Below are 24,236 nucleotides of genomic sequence, written 5' to 3'. Positions count from 1 at the left end.
CTGCCAATAATCCAGAGGTGCAGGGCCCAGAAGTTCCGGCTGGGAAGGAGCAAAGATAAATCCTACGAGCTGGGATGAGGGATTGCGCCCCCGCAGGCAGAAACCCAACTAAGGCCAGCATATCCCGCATCGCGGCCTATTGGCCCTGGGCCGGAAGGCCGAGCGCCCGGAACCTTTGTACGCGCTCTTCCCAGCCCGCTTCCCAGAGCCCGGGCTCTTTTCGGCGTTGCGCAGCAGCTGGCCGGAGCCGGTTGCCAAGGCGACGCCTGCAAAGATGGCTGCTGCGTCTTCGTCGGATTCCGACAGCGGCAGAGCTGAGAGGTGAAGGCCGGGGTCCTCGAGGCCTCCTTTCCTACAAATGTAAAGAGGGAGGCTTGGGCCCCGGGATCTGGGCTCCTGCGCTTCTCAGAAAGCGCTGGCAGTCCTTGAAGGGATCTGAGGGTTCAAACAGGGAAACTGAGGCCCAAGGAGTGAATGAATGTGCGTGTGTGAGTGACTCTAGGACACTCAGTGAGCTTATGGTGGAGCCTGGACTTGGCCCCAGACGTCTGTACCCCCATTTCAGAGCCCCCTACGCACCTCACTCTCAGAGACTAGCTCCCGCAAAGTTTTCTTCCCCTCCCTTGGGACTCAGCCGCCAACTCTTCCCTTCTCTGCCAGCAATGAGGCCAGTTCGAAATGGCTGGACGCACACTACGACCCCATGGCCAACATCCACACCTTTTCCTCCTGCCTGGGTAAGTCTCTGGGACCAGGAGATGGAGTCAAATGACGGTTCTGTAGCGAAGTCTCAAGGATTGGGAAACCCTGGCTTATGGCCCTCTTGTGTTTTCCAGCGCTGGCAGATTTGCATGGGGATGGGGAGTACAAGGTAAGCATATCACTCCGGCAGAAAGAGAATTGGGGCGCGAGGAAGCATCAGAAGTGAGCTTTCCTGATGGCTCCAAAGGAGTTCAGCATCATCTGGAACCCATGTGTACCCTGAAAAAGTACATTTAGTGTTAAATTTTATTTTTATGTGGATGGTGAAGAGAACCTGTCGATTCCGTAATACAGACTGCAGAAAGGAAAGCAGAACAAATGCTGCTGGGAATTCTACTGAGACAAAGCCTCTTAATTTTGTTAACTTGTAATTCTTTGCTGGAAGGACACATCCCTTGGTGCGGGGGGGCGGGGGGGACTGGAATCTGGAGAGAAAGTAGAAGAGAGGGAAGTGAAAGTTTTATGTTTATTAAAAGGGCATAGATTTTAAGATTTAAGATTAGCCATGAAGCTAATCTTCGTTGTTGGATGGCAGGTATTTGGAGGTTCATTATATGAATCTCTCTGCTTTTGTATATGACTGAAACTTTCCATAATAAAAAGGTTGAATTTTAAGTTTAAAACATAAAGATAAATAAAATGTAAATTAATTAATTTAAAAATTAAAGGTACAGGTTTTTAAAAGATCAAGAAATATTTTGGGCTTACAGAAAGGGAATTAAACCTATATTTAGTATCCATTTCTGGGCTAGACTCTCTTTGAGCATTTTCACATACATAGATATTATTTATTCCCAATTTGTTAATGGGAAAATAGATTCAGAGAAGATGAGTAAGCTTAGTGAATTTGTAAAAAGGGGCAGACCTGGGCCCGTCACATTCCCAGTCATGTGTCTGTTCCACTGTTGCTCAGCCGTGGGCAGTGAGCCCACAGTGGGCATGCTATTTGGGCCATTAGAAGATAGCTCTGGAATCGTACCCTTCGTGGTGAGTACAATGAAATTCAGTGGACTTTTGCCTCCAAATTCCTGTCCATAAAGCATTCTGCAATTTGGCAAGCGTACAGCGAACCCTACTGTGTGTCAGGCATTGTACAGACACAAAACTAAGAAATGAATCAGTACACAGTCGGGAGGAGATACAGACACTGGCCTTAGTTTATCCATGATATTGACTGAATACCTAGTGTGTGCTTGGCAGTGAAAGGTATAGAGATCACAGCCTCAATAACTAGCATGAAATATAAGATGCTTTTGTGTAATAACTTTTTTAATGACTAGTTTGTTGATTCCCAGCATCTAGCCCAGTGCCTGGCACAAATTAGGTACTCAGTAAATATTTGTGGAGTAAAAGAGTGGATGCTAAAATCAAATATATGAAAAGTATGGGAGCCGCAGGGAGAGAACGGTGAGATCTATCTGGACATACCAGGAGGCAGTAATACGTGCACTGGGTATTGAAGGATGAATGAAATGTATCAAGAAGGTACGGAGGGAAGGAGGGAGAAGGCATTCCAGTCAGAGGGAACAGCACAAGTGGAGGCACAGAGGCTTAGAAGTTTGTAGCATATTTGGAAAGAGTAATTTGGAGTCAGAGAGTGAAAACCAATATAAAATAGTAGTAAAGACTACTGGCTTGGATTCAGACAAACCTAGATTCCAGTCCCAGCTCCCCAACTTACTTGAATGACTTTTACCTAACATCTCTGAGCCACAGCTTAAACCGTCTGTGAAATGGGGCTAATAATAGTACCTATCTCATAAATTGTTGAAAGGATGCCTGTAGTTCCTGGTGTGGCTCCTGGTACACCGTGCATTCTCAGAATCCAGACATTCTGTGGCAGCCCCCATTCTGGCTGGAGCATACCATGGATGGGAAGGTGATGGAAAAAAAGCTGGAGACCAGATCAGAGAGGCCTTGAAAGCCTCACTCGAGAGAATGGGCTTGCATGGCAGCCACAGTGGCTTGGAGGATGGATTAGAGGGCGGAAAAGAGAGACCGAGGAGCTTGATTCTCCTCTCTGTCCACAGATCACATCCCAATCTGCATGCGTGTGTGTGCTTCTTTAGCTCTGTTCCCATTTGGAAGCCAGGCCTCAGAGGCCCAGAGAGGAGTTTCCGGCACCCCACTGACTTCAGCCACTCTCCACTGTACAGAATAGTGCCTGGCATGGAGCAGACTCTGAAGAAATGTTTACTGAATGAATACTGAAAACATCATCTGCCACATACTCCTCACTAGCACTCACCAGATTCCGTAATTCATTACCTCATTTGATTTTCACTACAAGTGTCATGAGGTAGATATTCCCATTTTGTGGGTGGAAGACTGAGGGTCAGCAAGTTTAATCAACTTTCCCAAGGTCACACATCTTGCAAGCCTTATTACAAAGTCTCCTTGCCCCCCGCTTGGTGCACCAGTGTGGCAGTGAATGAATGTGCACTAGTGAAAAGGAGTCAGTGGAGGGGTCTTTAGACCTTGAGCCTGGAATAAGCCAGCCTCTTTCCACAGCTGGTTGTGGGGGACCTTGGCCCCGGTGGGCAGCATCCCCGCCTGAAGGTGCTCAAAGGACCCACAGTGCTGACTGAAAGTCCCTTACCTGCACTGCCAGCTGCTGCCGCCACCTTCCTCATGGAGCAGCACGAGCCCCGGACACCAGCTCTCGCACTCGCTTCAGGCCCTTGTGTGTACGTGTATAAGAATCTTAGGCCCTACTTCAAGTTCAGCCTGCCCCAGTTGCCTCCAAACCCCCTGGAACAAGATCTTTGGAACCAGGCCAAGGAGGTAAGTGATGTCGGGGATGGGAATAAGAAGGCAAAAATGGTGGCCACCGAGTCATCCTCATTCCCTGCCTGACTGTGGAGCTCACAGGCTTACCTTTTTTCCTTGCTGTCATAGGACCGGATTGACCCCTTGACCCTGAAGGAGATGCTGGAAGGCATCCGGTGAGAACCCACTGATCCCTTCACATGCTTCCCATGCCTCCTGCAGTCCCCCAGCCCCTCTCCTTCATCCCAGTGCTCTCCGTCTGACCCCCAGGGTCCTGTTCCTCAACTAAATCTGCCGTGATTGCCCCTCTCCTTTCAGGGAGAAGGCAGAGGTGCCTTTGTCTGTGCAGTCACTCAGGTAAGGGCCCTGTGGAGGGCCAGGGCTCCCGAAGCTCCAGGGGGACGGGAGTGGCTAAGGAGCGGCCTGTGGAGGGAAGTAGCCCAGGCCATGCAGATGCCAGTTGTCTGTGTGTGCAGGTTTTTACAGCTGGAGCTGAGTGAAATGGAGGCATTTGTGAGCCAGCACAAGTCCAGGTCCATCAAGCGGCAGGTAACGTCCCTTCTCTCTTTATCTCCCTGTTAAAAATATGGACAATTTTTGAAATAGACAATGTAACATCGGTGGTAGATTCTACAACCAAACGTGACTAGTTTCACTTTGCAGTTTCCTTTCCAGCCCGTGCCACACATTTTGGTCACAAAGCTGCAGAGCCTTCTACATTTCCAGTTGACAGTGCAGCTTTGAATTGATATATATACAATTTTATATAACTTTTATTGTCTTAAGAGTAAAGGTAACATATTTTCATTAGAGAATAAAGGGAAGTATAAAGGAGAAGTATAAATGACTATAATCTTACCACCCAGAGGTACTCGTTCATACCATTTTGGTACATTTTCTTGATAAATATGCTTTATAATTTGCTTCCCTTGAGTACAAAACGTTATATCTTGAGCATTTAAACAGTCTTTAAGAACTCCATTCTTTCCCTCAGGTTTCTTCCCTGTCATTAATCTGAATGTTCTTTTTCGCTGGGCTCCCCACCACGTGACCATAAGGCATTAAAATGTGGAGGTACTTCCATCAGGAATTCATAATGATTCTCAGTTTATTGTTAGAGTTGTTGTGGAATGAGGAGAGAAAGACTGGGCTTGGGAATAAAAGTGCCTGTAAAGTGGAAAAAAAAAAAAAGAGCTCCATTCTTAATGGCCCCCTAATTATTTCACTGATTATTAATTATTTCATTCATAGTTTATGTAACTATTCTTGTGTACTGGATAAGAAATGTATCCCTTTTATATTCACTTCATATTTTTCTTAGTTATAATTTTAATGGTTTTATTGATGAACCTATTCATTAAACTCTGGTGGTTACTGACCTGGGGGCTGACCCTCAGTCTAGTCCCAGGGCTGCTCTTTGCATTTTAGGAAGCCTCATGGGAACCCTCCACTTCCTGTAGAAGCCACTTGAACCAAATGCATGGGCCAATGCACGCCTCAGTTTTTGGCTGCCTTCGACCAGTGCTATTCTCTTCTGCTGATCAGCAGCTCAGATCCACAGTTATCAACATCTTTGAGTACTTACAAAATCATGAAGTGAATTAATTATTGCTTAAAAGATGCAGTTTGGGGGAGGGAGGAAATCTTTCCAAGATACATATGTCATGATTATATAATTGGACACCATTACTATCCGTGTTTCTGTAACCTCTTTCCTCTAAGCGTTGAGAATGATTCCTCTTTTTTAATCTTAAAGATAATCACACAATGAGCAGTTTTATCCAAAGAAATATTTTGGTCCTGCTAAATTATTTTCGTAGGAGAAATTCCTAAAAAAGGGATCATCCTCTTCTCTTCTGTTTTTTTCTCCAGTCACAGTCACAAAAGGAACATGTGCCCACTGTAGAAATTCTAGAAAAGCACAATGAAGAAATTAAACATCACCTGTGATTTCATTGTCCAGAGATAACCAGCTTTTGTATTTATGAGTATTTATTTATGCCTTCCAGCATGTTTTTTTATTCAGATATATTTTTGAACTAGGATTATTCTAACATTTTACCTATTTTTTCTTAATACATTAGAAGTGTTCTGCAAAACGTTAGAAGCTGAAACTTCTTTATTTTTTAAGATTATTTATTTATTTGACAGAGAGAGACACAGCGAGAGAGGGAACACAAGCAGGGGAGTGGGAGAGGGAGAAGCAGGCTTCCTGCTGAGCAGGGAGCCCGACGCGGGGCTCGATCCCAGGACCCTGGGATCACGACCCGAGCCGAAGGCAGATGCTTAACGACTGAGCCACCCAGGCGCCCCAGTAAAAGCTTCTTTTAAAATGTGATTTTTACATGGCTTTTGATCAAATGGAAATTTGTAATTGACTTAAGCCTCTTTTTTAGAAAGTTAGGTTTGTTGCAATGAACACTTTTGTACATAAAACTTCTGTCACATCTCTGGTACTCTTCCTCCTCCTTTGCCCTCTTTCTTCCCTCCTTTGGTCTCCTGGGGATGCCTGTGGGGACGGTGTGCGGGGATCTCCTGGGTGACTCTTGAAGTCCTTCTGCAGACAGTCATCACAACCATGACCACGTTAAAGAAGAACCTGGCTGACGAGGATGCTGTGTCCTGCCTGGTGCTGGGCACTGAGAACAAGGAGCTCCTGGTGCTGGACCCGGAGGCCTTCACCATTTTGGCCAAGGTCAGTGTGGGGCCTGGCCCTCGGCACAGCTGAGGCCCAGGCTGCATTCCCTCCATCTGTTCCCCCACATCTCCTGCCCGTGGTTCTTGGTAATACATGTTGTAGAAAACTTATAAAATGTAGATAAGCATAAAGAAAAAAATATATGTCCAAGAAAATACCACCACCCACAATATCTACTATTAAAGTTCTGGTGTGTCTTTCCAGAATTTTCATATTGAGACACAGATATATAACTTATAAATACACTTTTTTTCTACAAAAATGACTTAATGCTAGAGGATCATGTAACCTGCTCTTTTTACATACTAGTAGCCCATCACTGTGGGCTTTTGCTACATGTTGCTGAGTTTCCCTCCAGAAAAATTGAACAAATTTGAACTACGACCCACAGTGAGGCAGGAGATTGGGAATTTGGACAAGGAACCAACTCAGAGGAGTTACTTGAAGGTAAGGAAGGACAAGGGTGCCAGAAAACCTGGGATATTTGAGCCTCTCCTTTGCAGATGAGCCTACCCAGTGTGCCCGTCTTCCTGGAGGTTTCTGGCCAGTTCGATGTAGAGTTCCGGCTTGCCGCTGCCTGCCGCAACGGGAACGTCTATATCCTGAGAAGGTAGCCGCATCGTGGCCTCTGGGGCCAGGAGGAACATCTCAGAACCCGGGTGATGTTAGGGGCTTTGGAGCTGGTATTTGGGAGTGGAAAGAGCTGGGAACTTCATAGAGAAGGCTGAGCTCACGTGCCTAGGGGGCCATCTGGAGGCTTACGTGATGGGACTGGCAAAGTGAGAGACTGGGCAGAGTGGCTATTACACGTGAGCAGTGCAGTCAGAGATGGGAAGAAGTAAAAATAGCCTCTTGTTGCTGTATGGCTTTATAGGTATGTAACACTTCTTTACGCATTAGGTTGATACTCCTTACAACATTCATCTTCTAATTCAAGAAATATCTTTGAGCACCCACTATGTATTAAGCATTATGTAAGGTATCAGGAGTGTATTGATGTATTGTTAAATGACATAAACATAGTCCCTGTGTGCTTTGGAAAAAATACAAGCTCCATGGGTAGAAATAACGGGGCCAGGGTGATCAGTGAACACCTGTCTGTGGAGATGATGTGGAAGGTTAAGAAGGAGCCAGTTGTTCTAAAAGTGGGGAAGAAGGGGCACCTGGGTGGCTCAGTTGTTAAGCGTCTGCCTTCGGCTCAGGTCATGACCCCAGGGTCCTGGGATTGAGCCCTGCACTGGGCTCCTTGCTCTGCAGGGGGCCTGCTTCTCCCTCTCCCACTCCCCCTGCTTGTGTTCCTTCTCTCGCTGTGTCTCTCTCTGTCAAATAAATAAATAATAAAAAATAAAAGTGGGGAAGAAGTGTTGTAGGCAGAGAAAACTTGAGCAAATTCAAGATGGGAAAGATAATGATGTGTGCTCCTCAAGCTTGATGGGCAAGGAGGAGGGCGGAAAGAGGTGTGTGGAGACGAGATCTGGCTCATGCATGGCCTGTTAGGACATGGTAAGGATTTAGAATTTGAAAACTATTATGGGGTTTTAATCAGAAGAATGATGTGAGCCTTTTATATTTTTAAGAGATTGCTCTGCTGGGTGGAGAGTAGATTGGAAGGAGGCCCAGAGACCAGAGGGAGGCTCTCAGATGGGTCATCAGATGGGATATGATCATCAGACTTGGTTATGAAGAAAGGGGAGCCATAGCCTGTGATTGGTAGGCTGGAATTACCCCTTCTTTCTGGATGAGAGAATCTAAGATTCAGAAGCCAGGAAACTGAAAACAGTGCATTTACACAGAGCAGACTTCTCGTGCATTTCTGATGAGTTGCTAAACTGCCTAAGTCCGCTAGCACCTCATCTAGCCTAAGGTACACTCACTGTAAACTGTTCAATGCCAGGTTCTCACACAAATCACTGCAGTAAAGGCAGCAGGGAGACCGGGAAAGAAAGCACACTTCATGTTATCCAAGGTCACACAGGGGCTAAGTGGTAAAGGTGGAAATAATACTATGGTCATCTACTTTTGGTCCAAGATTCCTTCTGGGATAGTTTGTGGGGATTAGAAAGAGGAGGGTCAGCCAGGGAAGGAGAGAAGGTTTCTCTGGGGCTTGGAGAGTATGTCTTTATTCCACAGAGACTCCAAGCACCCCAAGTACTGCATCGAGCTGAGTGCCCAGCCTGTGGGGCTTGTCCGGGTACACAAGGTCCTGGTGGTGGGCAGCACCCAAGAGAGCCTGCATGGCTTCACCCACAAGGTGCGGCTTCCGGGCAAGCATCATCCCCCACCCCCTCCACGTATGTCTCCCTGGTTCCCCTTTAGCAAGGGATTCCTTCTGGTGTCCCTTTCCCTGAAAACTCCAGCCACCCTTTCCACGCTGTGCCCTCAACCCTCCCAAGGTAAAAAGCTCTTCCCTCCCAGGGTAAGAAGCTGTGGACAGTGCAGATGCCAGCAGCCATCTTGACCATGAACCTCCTGGAGCAGCGCTCGCGGGGCCTGCAGGCCGTCATGGCTGGGCTGGCCAATGGAGAAGTCCGCATTTACCATGATAAGGCCCTGCTCAATGTCATCCGCACCCCGGTGAGCTGCTCACTCTTCTTCGCCCCCCCATTCCCACCTCTGGGGCTTCTTAGCTGCCTCTTCTGATCCCACTCCACCTGATAACCTTGACTTCTGATGTATTTTTTTTAAGATTTTATTTATTTATTTGAGAGAGAGCACGAGCATGAACGGAGGTAGGGGGCAGAGGGGGTGCAGGCAGAGGGAGAGGGAGAAGCAGACTCTCTGCTAAGCAAGGGAGCCCGATGTGGGGCTCGATCCCAGGATCTCGAGATCATGACCTGACCTGAAGGCAGATGCTTAACCAACTGAGCCACCCAGGCGCCCCTTGATGTATTTCAGAAACATTTGTTGAGCATCTCGTAAGCACAAGTCACTGTTGTGTGAGGGATAAAAACGATGTCTAAATCCTGCTTTCAGGGAATTTATAATCTAAGGTGACAGCCAGACAGAGACACAGCTAATTCAAATACAACCAAGACTTAAAGCAGAGCAGAATACTGACAAAGCACAGAGAGGGCCTGGTGACTGGGGAAGTGGTGAAGGATAGAAGGGGGTGGAACTCATGAGTCATTTCCGAGAGCAAGTGACAATTCTACTGGGCCTCGAAACAGTTTGCCAAGTGGATACATGGAGGAAGAACATTCCAGACTGGAAACAGCATGAACAAAGGCTGAAGGGCATGAGTATTCTTGATTAAGGAATCCAGGTGGCTCGATGAGTTTGGACTAGTTTTTCGAACACTAAGTTCTGAGTCATTAAATTAATTTAATGGGTCACAACCAGCAAAAGAAAAAAGAAAGCTCAGAGTATATCACATGTGAACTTGTGTGTATGTATGTATAAAGTGTCCTATGTCACAGTATCAAGTTTGAAAGCCGCTGGTTTTAGACCGCAGGCTTTTGGGAGACAGGTGAGGTGGGGTTTGGGGAAATGGTAGAGCAGAACAGAAAAGGCAGGTTGGAGTCAGATGTGGAAAGCCTTGAACTCTTCTAACAAGGAGGACAAAAGCCATTGGAAGTTCTTTGGCAGAAAGTAGACATGATCATGTTTGTATTTTTGAAAGGCAGAAATGCGAAAGACAGACTGGGAAGAAACATTAGGCTGAGGGCCTATTAGAAAGCTGACCCCAGAAGCCCGGTGACATTTATTCTGGAACTGTGGCCGTAGCAGTGAGGTCGGAAGGCAGATGAGAAATACAGGGAATATTTTGGAGGCAGCATTGCCTCAGGCCTTACCTCACATCTCTTCATCATATCATATCTGGGGTCTCTCAACCTTATCACCCCACTCCAGTCTTGCTCTCCTCTCCAAGATATTTCCCCCCCTAAACTCTGGTGTCTCCATCCTAGGATGCGGTGACCAGCCTTTGCTTTGGCCGCTACGGGCGGGAGGATAACACCCTCATCATCACTACTCGGGGTGAGCAGACTCAGACCTGGCAGGGGTTTTTGAGTTAGGCACCAAGGTGATGGGCCAGATCCTGGGAAGCAAGAGGTGGCTGTGAAGCATAGGCAGGCCTGGGTTTGGAAAGCAAGGCCTGCAGACACATGGCCTGTCTGAGGTTGGCTCATCATCGGTGTGATTGCGCTACCCACGGGCCAGTGTCTCCAGTTCCCCCCAGTCTCAGAGCCTGCCACAATGCCAGGAACATCACAGTCAATAAGTAACTGCTGAACGAATGGTAGGACATTGTTAAAACACACTTTATTCCTTCTAGAAACCCAGAATCTCGGCAAGAAGACAGACATGGACAGAGATGGCTCTATCTGAGGCAGATGGTTTGGGGAGGAGAGACTGGGAATATTGGGTAGAACTAGGAAGGACAGATCTATTTCTGTCTGCCCACTTTCCTAGGCGGTGGCCTGATCATCAAGATCCTGAAGCGTACAGCAGTGTTTGTGGAAGCAGGAGGTGTGGTGGGCCCCCCACCAGCCCAGGCGATGAAACTCAGTGTGCCCCGAAAGACCCGGCTTTATGTGGATCAGACACTGCGAGAGCGGGAGGCTGGCACCGGTGAGACTCAGACCAGGTCCTTCCTCTTCCTTCTCTGTGGCTCTGAAGCAGCAAGAAACGGGTGAGCCCTCCCTGGTTCGTGCCCTAAGCACTGGGAGACCTGGGCAGCCAGGCAGGTCTCCTGCCTCTGGAAGTCCAGAGACAGCCGAGGAGGTGTACTCTGCCTACAATACCTGCCTCAAGGTAGAAGATGCTGTGGGTGAAGGCGAGCACCCTATGAATGCAGAGGATAGAACAGTTGCTTCTCGATGCAGAAATTCTCGTGAGAGAAATAGAATTGGACCAGGGCTCTGCCTTTTCCTACTCGTTTTTTTCCGCTCTTGCACTCATTCTTCCATTCACTCAATACCTGGGATTATGCCAGGCGTTCTGCCAGGTGCCTTGAAATAGGCTAGGCCCGACTTGAGGGGCTCAGTCTCCCTCGCTAATTTCACGTTGCATGATGGGTGTAGAAGAGGTCTCTGCAAAGAGGTCTCTGGTGAGGCTCACAGGAGTGAGGAAGTTGGCCTGGGAGCCTGGGAGAGGCTTCAGAGAGAGGTGACATTGGACTTCGCCCTGAAATGATTACAAGTCCACCAGCCAAAAAGGGGTGGGGAAAGGAGATCCAGGCCGAGGTGTGAGTAGAGGCACAGGACCCTACCTGGATTCAAGCAACATCTGCCATGTAGTGACAGGTGCCGTGCAGGAAGGCTGGATGGCCAAAGCACAGACTGGCAAGGCAGGTCAGAGCTGGCTCTGGAAGGGCCTGGAATGCAAAGCTAGGATATTGGTTGATTCTAGGTGGTGGGGGCTGGGAAAGATGTCGAACAGAAAAATACAGTACTCAACCAGCTCTGTCTCATAAAGGGACCTTGCTTATACTTTTCAGGGATAACTATGAGGATAAAAGAGCTAGCAGGCTCTTGTAGCCTAGAGAATCCAAGAGAAGCAATTGAAACATTTGAGAAATAATTAGGAACTTCTCTAAGGTGACCGAATGTGAAATATACCAAAAAATCAATAACTTGGTATATACCAACTGTAACCAGTCAGAAAATATAATGCAAAGTTTCCATTCACAATAGCAACAAAACCCGTAGAAATAAATTTAACAAAAAAAAATGGCAGTCTAAGAAAGAAAGTTACAGAACTCTCTAGGACATAAAAGACCACCTGAATATTTTAATGATGAGACTTCCCAAGTCTCAGCGTAGGAAGACCTAATGCCTTAAAGCTGTTGATTAATTAATTAATAGCTTCTATAATTAATCTAGGAACATAGTGATGTTACAGGGAAAATCCCAGTAGGGTTTACTTTGAGGACTTGACCAGTTGATTCTAAGTAAATCTAAGAAATTTGGGGGGGATTTAAGAATGAGGGCTGGTCAGCAGAATGACCTATGAAGCCGTAGGAATTGGCAGGTGTGGTAGGACTGCAGGAACCGCCGCCGATCCAGGGCACGTCTAGAAAGTCCAAAAACAGACCCTCCTCCATGTGGGAGGTCCGTATGTGTTAAAGGTGTCATTTTAGATTAGCAGGGAGCGGAGAGACTGTCCAAAAAGCATGATTAGGACAACTTACTTCTAGAAAAACAGAATTCTACTTCACACCAAGCACAAACATTCATTCTGGGTAAATTCAAAATAAGTTGTAAAAGTACCAGAGGAAAAAGGAAAGATTAATGGGTGGGGTACCATAAAGACATAAAACCTCTGAGTGGCAGAAGGCCCCTCACACAAGGAAAGGAGCGGGAACAGGCTGGGAAACGAGGGTGCGAAGTCTGGAAGTGTCCCGGCGGGAATGGAGGGGGCGCAGGCTCTGGAGACGGCTTTGGGGAAGAAGCCTCAGGCCTTGGCAGATGACTAGCTGTGAGGGCAGAACCTGGCTAACTTGGTGGCTGGGGCGTGGGGACGGAGGTAAGGCGATGAGGTGGGTTTCCACAGTGCTGAGTGTGAGGTGTCGGTGGGATGTCCGGATGGAGGTGACCACTGGGCAGTTAGAAGCGGGAGGCGGGCCCAGGCACCAAGCTGCCGGAGATGCAGCGCGTCTGTGTTGCGATGTGGACGTGGGTCGGGCCCGAGTGGGGCACTGCAGACTCGGCAGTGACGAGTCCCCGCCTTCGGGAGCTTGAGGTGGTTCCTCATTGGGGTGCTCGCGCTGGGGCAGGGCAGAGGCGGAGGATGGGGGACAAGACTCAAGGGGGTGCCAGCCCTTCAGGCAGAGTCGCAGGAGCCGTCCGGGAGACTGGGCTCGTGCGTGTGGGTAGCGCGGTGGTAGGAAATCAGGAAGGAGGGAGCAGCCTGTGGCCCACAGCAGCCCGTGTCACTGGAGAGCCAGCCTGTTGCACCTCATTCCTCCCTTTTCCCACATTCCCCGTCCCCACAAACCCGGCCTGCCTCTTGCGTGTGTGAGCAGCCGCCCACGCAGGAGACCCTCCTCCCCCACCTCTGCCCCCCTACCCTCCTGACCCCCCCGCACCAGCCCTTTGTGTCCCTCTCCTCAGCCATGCACCGGACCTTCCAGACCGACCTCTACCTGCTGCGCCTCCGGGCCGCCCGTGCCTACGTGCGGGCCCTCGAGTCCAGCCTGAACCCTGTGTCTGTGATGGCCCGGGAGCCCCTCAAGCTGCACGCTGTGGTGAGTGAACACCCTGGTGTGGGGGGAATCAGGCCACCTCAGGGCCAGAGGGCCAGAGGTCAAGGGTGAGTAGGAACCCCTCAGTCCCAGAGCCAATTCTGAGCCCACTAGGCCTTGTGCCTGCTTCTCACCTCCCCTAGGCCCAGAAACCAAGCCGCAGAGTGGGCCATACTCTCCAGCTCCTTTGGCCCGTGCCGTGCCTCAGACAAGCCCCCAGATCTCGGGCAGGGCACGCAAGGAGTCGCCTTGGGACGTTTCTTCCCAGGACTGGAGGGGCTCTCACAGCTATGGTATGAGGAAGAAAGCCGTTCATTCCAGTAACCGCGGGCAGCCTGAGGTGCTAGGACCGCCTGGTACAGGGAAGGGAAGTCCCGGGACTGGCCCAGGCACGGGAGGAGGAGCCCCTGCACTCACACACAAGTGACCACGAGGTCGTCTGGGCTCTGGCCAGTGCTCAGTGGGTCCCCGAGGTGTGCTGTCTGACCCACTGGGTTTCCGATTTCTCTTTCCATGAAGGAAGTGGATGGAGAAAGGAAGAGGCTGCAGAGCAACCAAGGCTAAGAGAGAGGAAAATGAAGTCACTGTGGCCACCACAGGACAAGAGTGGGCAGTGGAGAGAGCCTGGGAAGGCAGGGGCAGGGACAGTGGTGAGGCCACAGGTGGCAGTTGGGGCATGCATCCCCAGGCCAGCTCTGCCTCTGACCGACTTGCTGAGTGGCCTGCATCAAGCCCCTTCCCCTCTCTGGGCCTTTGCTGATCCCCGTACAAGCAGGAGCCAGCCTTCTGGGCTTCCGAGGGGCCCCTTGGTGAGGGGCAGGACAAACCATTAGAGCAGGTGGGGAAGAAGGTGACACAAGGACATTGCTGAGAAAGCTGGAGGGCAGGACCAGGGCACATCAGATTCAGTGCCCAGGGCTGCTGGTCCTAAGGGCTTTCTCCACCCACCCCACCTTCTCCACAGGTTCAGGGCCTGGGCCCCACCTTTAAGCTCACACTTCACCTGCAGAACACCTCAGCAGCCCGACCCATCCTGGGGCTCCTGGTCTGCTTCCTGTACAACGAGGTGCTCTATGCCCTGCCCCGGGCCTTCTTCAAGGTACTGGGCCCACCTCACTGAGACATGGCGTGAGAAAGACCAGGCCGGGGCCTGAGGAGGTGCCCACAGAGCCAGAACAGATCGGTAGTGAGGGAACTGGCAGGTGGCTACAGCCCCAGACCAGGCTGGCGCATGGCAGAGATCTCTGGGGAGAATGCCCAAGCCTTGCCTCGCTGCCTGAGAAAGGTCTTGGGGAGCCACACAGAAGGTTCTAGGAGAACAACCAGAGTCAGGCTCCCACCTGTGCCTCTCTCAGGGATCCCAGAGCCCATCCTGCCTCACAGCCATACCTGCAGTAGGAATGGGAGCTTCTTTCTGCCCCGAGGAGAATTTTCCACAGTGAAGGGCCTGCTTTCCCACCAGGGTCCAGATTTGACCCTAAGTTGGGAGGACCAGAAACTGAGAAAGACTCTGGGACTTGGTTGGGAGTCAAGACGTCTGGGTTTAATCCTGGACATACATTTGGTCCTGGAGCGTCCACTCCTCTCACTGAGCTGCACGCCCCGTGAATGGGCCTGTCAGCCCTGCCCGCCTGCCCCCTGGATTATTCAGCTTCTGTAGCAGGCATGAGAGTGCCCTGGAATCTGCTAAACACTGTCCAGGCATGAGGGCTGATTTCCTTACCTCTTTGTCCCCAAACTCAGGTCCCCTTGCTGGTGCCAGGACTCATCTACCCCCTGGAGACCTTTGTGGAGAGTCTCAGTGACAAGGGCATCTCAGACATTATCAAGGTAGGTGGCCCATTGGCACTACATGGGGTGGACAGTGAGAGTGAGGTGGACGAGGTCCCCGGGTGGCCGCTGGCTCAGAGTGGGTATCTGCAGCCCTGTCCCCTTTGACAGAGCCCTGGTTGCCTGTGACTGGGCCCAGTGCAGACCAGGCCAGGCTTGTGTTTGCAGGGAGCAGGGAGGACAGGGGGCCTGCCCTTACTGCCGTGGGTACCTCCTCCATAGGTGCTCGTGCTTCGTGAAGGCCAGAGCGCACCCCTGCTGAGCGCCCATATCAACATGCCTGTGAGCGAGGGGCTGGCAGCTGCCTGACCCCCGGACTGGTGTTGAAGCCCCTGCGGAATCAGGACCAGGAAGATCCAGCCCTTTGCAGTGAGCTCGGCAGAGCCAGTGGCCCCAGGCCCGTTCCCCGAGCAGCAGTGTGTTGGGGCTACAGTTTCCTTCTCCTCTCCTCTAAGTGTCTCCTTTCTCACCACCCTGACTGCTGGGTGACCTATAGAAGCAGGTCAGTGAGGTTCAGCTCCTTCCCCCTCAGGAAATCACAGGGGACTTCTCTGCATCCTCCCCACTTTTCTCCAGAAATCACACCAGGTCCGAAGGAAGCTCTCTGAAGTGGTTAATGTGTGATAAGGGGCATAGGCCCAGCCTTCTCCTTTGCTGCTTTCCTTTGTTACATTACTCGTGTGTGGCTGCAGGCCCGGGCCAGAATTGGCTATGGCCTGACCTGGGGCAATCAGAGGCTTTTCTTGGGCAAGACTGAGCCCCCTGTTGCTGCCTGGGGTTCCAGAGGCTTGGCTGATGCTAGCTCAGCTTACAGGCAAAACACATGCTCTGATCTCTCCTTGTGAGCTAAACAAGGGACCCCCTCTTGCTATTCAGGGGGCCCAGGGAATAGCTGCCTCCCCACAGGGGGCTTTCCTGAAATTTGGGCTCCACCAAGGTCTCAGGCCTGTGATGCTCCATGAAGGTTGCCAGGAGAGGAACTGGTGCAGGAAGGCATAGAGTGCCCGTGCAGGGAGCTCGTGACCCCCGCCCCCCCCGACTTCTGAAGACCACACAGCTTCTGCCCCTCACTTGGATTTTATGCCCAGAAAGGGCGTCCCCGGAGAGGAAGGCTCAGTTAGAGCAGAGGTGGGGCTAGGGTGCACAGGAGAGGTGTTTCTGGAATCCTGGGGAAGTGGCACAGGAAGCAGAAGCCCGGAACAGCTCTCCTATGCCCTGGAGCCCAGATCAGTCACGTAAGTGGGACGTTCACCGGGCAGGGCCATAGTGTGAGAGAATGAGCTGGAAAGGCATGGACCAGAGGCGTTGAGTGAGGCTTAACCCTGAGGGAAGGTACATGTTTAGACCACAGGGACCAGAGACCCACAGTCCTGGCCTTCAGTGCCTCCTGCAGCCCTGGCCGGTCTGCCTGGCCCACTCTCAGCCTCTGTTAGGCTCGTGCTACCAGGGCCACTCTGAGCCACTTGTGAGCCAGGAACCCTGCACAGCAAGCAGAAGCCCGGAACAGCTCCTTGAGGACCTGTATCTTCCTCTGACCAGGTGCAGCCTAGCATGTGGTAGGTGTCTCAGGCTTGTAGGAAGTAACCAAATCCTTCTGGGTTAGTTTCCCCACATGTAAAATGAGGCAGTTTGGCCAGATTCAGCTCTAGCATCCTATGAGCTGGGCAGCCCCTCTGGAGGAAATGAGGAGACGGCTCCAGAAAGGGGATATTTGACAGGAGTAACTGCAGAGCTTTTGCCCTTGATACCAAGGGCCCCACCCTAACTGCCGTGGCCAGGCAATAGCCTCTGTGTCCAGGACACCAGTGAGAGATTGGAGTGACACAGCTCACAGCCCACTCCCTAACTCTTCCAAGGAGTGCATTCTGGGGCCAGGTTAAGAGAAGCCTTGGGGGAGGGGGTGGCTCGGTTGGTTGAGCGTCCTACCCTTGATCTCAGCTCAGGTCTTGATCTCGGGGTGGGGAGATCAAGCCCGCGTTGGGCTCCGAGCTGGGTGTGGAACCTACTTAAAAAGAGAGAGAGAGAAAAGCATGGGGTCTGGACCAAAGAAAGCGCCCACCCCCCTCCTCTGTGCACAGTCTGGCCACTCGAAGACATAGATCAATTGGATCAGAATGGTGAAGGGTCTCTAGATCAAGCCAAGTGAGGCACAGTTGGAACAAGCAGGAGGTTCAACCTGGAAATGGAAAGAATAATAAAGGGAGTGTCACTGTCAGTCAGAGAGATTGCAACTTAACCTGAAGAACTTCCTGAGAGAGCTTATCAGAGGTGGAAAGGCCTGCCCTACAAGGTAATGAGCCCCTTGTCCCTGGGGCTGGGCCACATGGCCGTAGAATCTCTTCTACCCCAATCAAGTGATGACTGTGTGGACTTGGAACAAAAAGTATGATCTGGACTCTGTTCGTAGCTATTCATGATGATGAAAGTGGAGAGACTTCCAGTGCCCAGTGAGAATTTGTATGACGTAATACTACATACCGATGTGAACTGCGTCGATGTGGACAAGTATACGTAAAGCAATATGAAACCAGGGACAGTGCATGGTACCCAGTGCCCTCACTAGTTGGAGCTCCAAGAGATTGTGGACATTAGAGATGAGGGGAGTTGGTATCTTTTCCATGTACCTACTTAGTACTATGGAGTTAGTTTATAACAAGAAAACAGCCTCTCCCCATTCCCCACCACTGCTCTCTTGCTACAATCATTTTCAGTTCTCTTAGCTGTTATTTTTTTCAGTAATTTCTGAGTCCAATCTGGGGCTTAAATTCACGACCCCAGGATCAAGAGTCACATGCTCCACTGACCGAGCCAGACAGGTTCCCCATTAGCTATTTATTTTAAAAAATATGCTTCAGGACACCTGGGTGGCACAGTTCATTAAGCATCCAACTCTTGATTTTTGGCTCAGGCCATGATCTCAGGGTCAGGATATCGAGCCCTGTGTCAGGCTCCACGCTAATTGAGGAGTCTGCTTAGGATTCTTTCTCTCCTGGGCGCCTGGGTGGCTCAGTCAGTTAAGCGTCTGCCTTCAGCTTGGGTCATGATTCCAGAGTCCTGGGATCGAGCCCCGCATCGGGCTCCCTGCTCAGCAGGGAGTCTGCTTCTCCCTCTCCCTCTGCTCCTCCCCCCGCTTGTGCTCTCTTTCGCTCACTCAAATAAATAAAATCTTGAAAAAAAAAAAAAGATTCTCTCTCTCCCTCTACTCCTACTCTGCCCCCTGCTCGTGTTCTCTAGCTAAGGAAAAAAATACATTTGTTTATACTACTCTTGCTTGATTTCTCATTCTAGACACCACCTGTTGGCTTTCTGTTGTAACAGATGAGGTTTGAGCTCTCCTGTTGACAGGACCTTTCTCCCTTCTCTCCCCCATTTTTAGGTAAACCAATACTCACTGTTTAAATTGCTATTTTTATTACTATGTGAAAGTTACCCACTGCAGAGTCAAAATTGGGATATAATTAAATTACTTTTAAATTTTTTGTGGAGTTAAAAATTGCCACATTTTTTTGTTTCATTTGCTTAGTTTTCTGTACATACCAATTGTTAATTCCTCCCCCATCCAGTCTTACAGTTCCTCTTTTTATCCGGACACTTTCCTTCATCCCCTGACTCAGTGAGGACTGTTTGCTCCCTGGAACTGCTGCAGAGCATTTCTCCTGATTAGATCCTCTGATTCCTGGGCCCCACGTCTTCACCGTTCATAGTTCTTTTACCCCTCATTTGGTGAAGCATACGCACAAGTACCTTCTCTAAAAAGTCACTAGAGTTAAAATTTTTAAAACATGGTCTAAAAAAATCTTTATTCCATTCATACACGTGTGATAGCATGTCGTAAAATTTGAAGTTGAAAATAATTTTCACACAAGAAAATCATTTTTAAGGCAGTATTCCCTTGTGTTCACATTTTTGGTAATGCTGTTGAGAAGTTCCATGCTATTTTTGCTCCTGACCTTCTCTTTCTCTGAGGTTCTGAAATGTCAGGACGTGCCTGACTGTGTGCCATTATTCGTTGTGCTGTTGGGTGGAGATGTATATCCTTCACTCCCACGAAATTTTGTTTTCTTGAGTGATTTCTTCCCATTTTCTCTGTTCTCTCTGGAATTCTCATTGAACCCAGCACCTGATAAATGGTTAATTCCAGAGAGAACAGGATTGATCATGTTTTTCTTCTCTCTTCTCATATTGTCTTTTTATTTTCTGAGGGATTTTTGTCTTTCACCTCTTCTCTGGAACTGTTTTTATTTTTCTTAAAGATTTTATTTATTTATTTGACAGAGACAACGGGAGAAGGAACACAAGCAGGGGGAGTGGGAGAGGGAGAAGCAGGCTTCCCGCGGAGCAGGGAGCCGGATGCAGGACTTGATCTCAGGACCCTAGGATCATGACCTGAGCCGAAGGCAGACACTTAACGACTGAGCCACCCAGGTGCCCCTGGAACTGTTTTTTAAATTCCATTATTTTAATTCTCAACTCTTTTTGTTCTCGTTCAATCTTTAACTGTAGTATCTTTTCAAAGACATAGTTGAGCCCAGCAAACCATCACTCAACAACTGACCTCTATAGACTTGCTTCAACAACAGAAAACACATTTTTCTCAAGCTCACATGTAACGGTCACCAAAACAGACCACATTCTGGTCCTTAAAATATGCCTTAACCAATTTAAAATAATCGAAATAATACATTGCTCTCAGGTCAAAATGGAATTAAACTAGAAGTCACTAACAGAAGGATAGCTGGAAAAATCCCCAAATACTTGGAAACAAAACAACACACTTCTATTTTTTTTTAAGATTTTATTTATTCCATGGGGCGCCTGGGTGGCTCAGTCGTTAAGCGTCTGCCTTCAGCTCAGGTCATGATCCCAAGGTCCTGGGAGGGATCAAGTCCCGCGTGGGGCTCCTTGCTCAGCGGGAAGCCTGCTTCTCCCTCTCCCACTCCCCCTGCTTGTGTTCCCTCTCTCGCTGTGTCTCTGTCAAATAAATAAAATCTTTAAAAAAAAAATAAAAAAGATTTTATTTATTCATTTGAGAGAGACCGAGAGAACACAAGCAGGGGGAGAGGCAGGGAGAGAGGGAGAAGCAGATTCCCCGCTGAGCTAGGAGTGCCATGTGGGATCCGATCCCAGGACCCTGGGATCATGAACCATGCCAAAGGCAGACGCTTAACCATCTGAGCCACCCAGGCACCCGAAACAACACACTTCTAAAGATTTTATTTATTTATTTGTCAGAGAGCAAGACAGAACACAAACGGGGAGAGGCAGGCAGAGGGAGAGGGAGAAGCAGGCTCCCACTGAGCAAGGAGCCCGATGTGGGACTCGATCTCAGGACCCTGTGATCATGACCTAAGCTGAAGGCAGCCGCTTAATCGACTGAGCCACCCACGCATCCCAACAACACACTTCTAAATAACACGTGAGTCACAGATGAAATCTCAAGAAAAATTTGAAAATCCTTTGAACTAAATGAAAACGAAAATAACTTACCAAATTTGTGGGACACAGCAAAAGCAGTGCTTTAAGGGAAATGTATAGCATTGAATGCATGTTTTAGAAAAGAAGAAAGATCTAAAATCAGTAATTTAAGTTTCCACCTTGGGAAGTAAGGACAAAATAAGTACAAAGTAAGCAGGAAAAAAAAAAAAGAATTAGAGCAGAAATCAATTAAAATTGAAAACCAGAAATTAGCAGAGAAAATCAACAAAACCAAAAGCTGGTTCTGGGAAATCTCATCAGAACCAGCAGGGCAATTGTCTATCTCTAAGCCAATTGCAAGGTAGAAGTAGGAGAAAAACCTCTCCTGAGATTTTTTTAACCACAGCCAGCCTGAATAAGTTTACACCTAAATTGACAATACCTGGGTGGTCCAAAAGACCCATAGCTGAAATTTAAAGTGGTGCAGGATTTGGTTGTCATCAGATGACTGAGAAACGTATCTTCTCTGGAGGAATTTACTGTTGACCCAATCTCAAAAACAATCCCCTTGATAAAATGCCAAGAAAAAGGAACTCACAGTCAAAACCCACAAACTGCAAGAAAATAAGACATTGTGGGGGCACCGCCTGGGTGGCTCAGTTGTTAAGCGTCTGCCTTTAGCTCAGGTCGTGATCCCATCGAGCCCCGCATCAGGCTCCCTGCTCAGCCTGCTTCTCCCTCTCCCACTCCCCCTGCTGTGTTCCCTCTCTCACTGTGTCTCTCTCTGTCAAATAAATAAAATCTTAAAAAAAAAGACATTGTGAAGAGGAGCCACCATAAACAGTAGCCCACGTACTCAGGCCTCAAAGACTTAAAATATTGGAATTACTAAACAGTGTAAGATGTGTGTCTTCAATATATTTAAAGCAAAAACAAAACAAAACAAAACAAAAAACCCCTGAAATATAAGTAGAGAGAAGAGAGAATATAAAATGGCCAAATCTGAAAAAGAACCAAACAGAACTAGAAACGAGAATAAAATATTTGACATGTAAAACTCACAGATGAATGGGCACAACCACTTAAAAAAGAAAAAAACTCAATAGATTGGTTTTGCAGCTGAAGAAAGACTTAACTAGAAGATAGAGCTGCAGAAACAGAGATAGAAAATGTGAGGATAGAATAGGAAGGTCTCATCAGAGCTTCACTAGGGACAGAGAAAATCTGTGTAGTGCAACTAAGAATCCTCTAGAACTGATAAAAGATCAATTCATAGAATCAGGAAACCCAAGGAATTTCTTCAGGGTAAAGACAAAGGAAACCACACTTGTGCACATCACAGTAAACTGCAGAATACTTAAGACAAAAAAAGCCTAGGGCGCCTGGGTGGCTCAGTTGGTTAAGCGACTGCCTTCGGCTCAGGTCATGATCCCAGGGTCCTGGGATTGAGCCCAGCATTGGGTTCCCTGCTCGGCTGGAAGCCTGCTTCTCCCTCTCCCACTTCCCCTGCTTGTGTTCCCTCTCTCACTCTGTCAATTAATTAAATAAATAAAATCTTTAAAAAAATAAATCTAACCAAAAAAGGCATGATCTTTATGAAGAAAAGTATACAACTTTATTGAAAACATTTAATGGACACACCATGTTCATGAACTGAAAAATGCAATTTCAATTTCATATGGATGTTGATCTTTAGATTCAGTTGGGTTTCATTCACAGTCTCAACGGGATTTTTTTTTTTTTTTTTGTGGAACTTGACAAGTGGATCCTAAAATCTATATGAAAGAGCAAGGACCAAGAATAGATCATAGGGAGTCCTACAATAGGGGTGACAGTGGAAAAATACGTTGTGGTATATAGTCAATGGCTCACTACACAGCAAGGAGAAGGAATGCCCTACAGCTCTACACGTTCATCTGGATAAATCTCAGAAACAGTATTGAGTGAAAAGGCAAGTCACAGAAGAATAAACAGTATGATTCCATTTATATAAAATTCAAAAACATGCAAAACCAATACAAACCTAGGTAATACAATTACAAGGCAAAGCAAGGGAATGATTCAGACAGTACAGTGTTTTCTCCACCGGGGAGGGGCAGTGGGGACTTCAAAGGAAGTGGTATCCATTTCTTAAATAGGGAGAAGGAGGGAATTTATTTTATAAATATTTTCTTGCATCTCTTTACTATTTAATAAAAACAATAGAAAGCGGAGGAGAAGACAAGAAGTCTGCCCATGCTTCCGTACAGCACAAAGCGCCAGGCACACCACTTTCCTAACTGTTAAGAACTAGCAGTTGAACGTGCCATTTGGGAAAACAAGTCCTAGCAGCTCAAAGGTTTGTAGGTAGGGGCAGCGCCTCTCAGAAGGATGGGCTTCTCTGAGGGTTCCTGGGTGACAAGCCTGCCATGTCACTGGATGACATCTCTACCACCCAAGGCAGCATCTGTGGACTTTTTCACTTAACCCCATTTTTGGTCCAGCCCCTCACCCCCAGCCCTCCCCTGAGACCCTAAGCTTCTTCGAATAGCCCCCATCTGTACCTCAGAGGGGTAGCTGCTTGGCTGCAAGGGGGCCCTGGGGGGGGGGGAAGGGGCAACCTAGCTGCTCTTCATACAGACTTTGGGTCTGTCAGTCCCAAACCCTGCTGTCAGTCCCAAACCCTGCCCTGGGGGGTAAGGGACAACCTAGCTGCTCCTCATACAGACTTTGGGTCTGTCAGTCCCAAACCCTGCTGTCAGTCCCAAACCCTGCCTTCCATGGTGCCAGGAGAGTTCCTGAGCCTCTCCAGGGCTCTGGGGGCGAGGGGCAGTTTGGCTGCCTCTTGGCCCCTCCCTCTAGGAATTAACTTCTAATTCTCTGCTGAGAGGAAATGAGCCCCCATCCACTTCCCATCTTTCAGAATGTCATCAGGCTCTTTGATCTATTCCTGTCTCCCTTCTATTTTCTTTGTCCTTGTAAATTTATATGTTTTATGTCTTTACTATCAGATTTTAAAAGGAAACAGAGATAAACCCATGTGTTTAAACCTGCTAAGTTTAACTGGAAGTCTATTTACTATATTTAAATAAAAATGTTTAACAGGTAGCTCCTGAAGAGTCGAGAGAGGAAGAGCTTAGCCTTCTGAGCACCATCCTGCAGATGCTTGAACATCCACCTGATTTCTCTGCCTCGATTTTGCTACTCACTTTCCTCAGCCGTGCAAGGGTGAAGGAGAAAGCACAAAGATCTGGGTTCAAATCCTGCCTCCTCCATTCACTGCCCCATGATCTTCTCACATCAACCCTCATAACTGCTGCCCCTGGTACCAGAGTAGCCAGAGGGAGACACAGTGAGTGTTGTGGAGAGGCTTCTAACCATAAAGCACTGAACCTGGGAAAGAATGTTGGATTCTCATTCCCTGGATCACCACACGCCGCCTTGGTCTGCTGGTGCCCCAGCACCCCCACACCAAAGCCACAGAAGAGCCCTGGCCCCTTAAGCCCTCAGGCATTCTGTGGTTCCCATGCGTGACAATCAGAGGAAACCAGAAACAGCAGCCTGGGCAACAGCGAGGGACCAGAAACCCAGAAAGATGGA

General features: G+C 48.6%; 1 protein-coding gene across 1 annotated transcript; it reads left to right on the top strand.

Annotated features, from left to right (window-relative positions):
- Positions 1-259: 259 nt before the first annotated feature.
- BBS1 (Bardet-Biedl syndrome 1) lies at positions 260-18,688 on the top strand. Its single transcript, XM_028118202.2, has 17 exons — positions 260-321; positions 661-737; positions 837-871; positions 3,274-3,546; positions 3,661-3,707; positions 3,850-3,888; positions 4,008-4,080; positions 6,095-6,226; positions 6,733-6,839; positions 8,360-8,480; positions 8,645-8,803; positions 10,135-10,204; positions 10,640-10,798; positions 13,282-13,415; positions 14,377-14,511; positions 15,156-15,242; positions 15,465-18,688. Exons 1-17 carry the CDS (start codon positions 275-277, stop codon positions 15,549-15,551), a joined length of 1,782 nt encoding a protein of 593 aa, XP_027974003.1. The 5' UTR covers positions 260-274; the 3' UTR covers positions 15,552-18,688.
- The last annotated feature ends 5,548 nt before the right edge of the window (positions 18,689-24,236 follow it).

The sequence above is a fragment of the Eumetopias jubatus genome, unplaced genomic scaffold, assembly GCF_037043125.1.
Source record: "Eumetopias jubatus isolate StellerSeaLion01/CBP00866 unplaced genomic scaffold, mEumJub1_p1.0 scaffold_13, whole genome shotgun sequence".
NCBI lineage: Eukaryota > Metazoa > Chordata > Mammalia > Carnivora > Otariidae > Eumetopias > Eumetopias jubatus.
The sequence above is the reverse complement of the archived record's forward strand: the minus strand, read 5'-3'. Positions and strand labels throughout refer to the sequence as shown.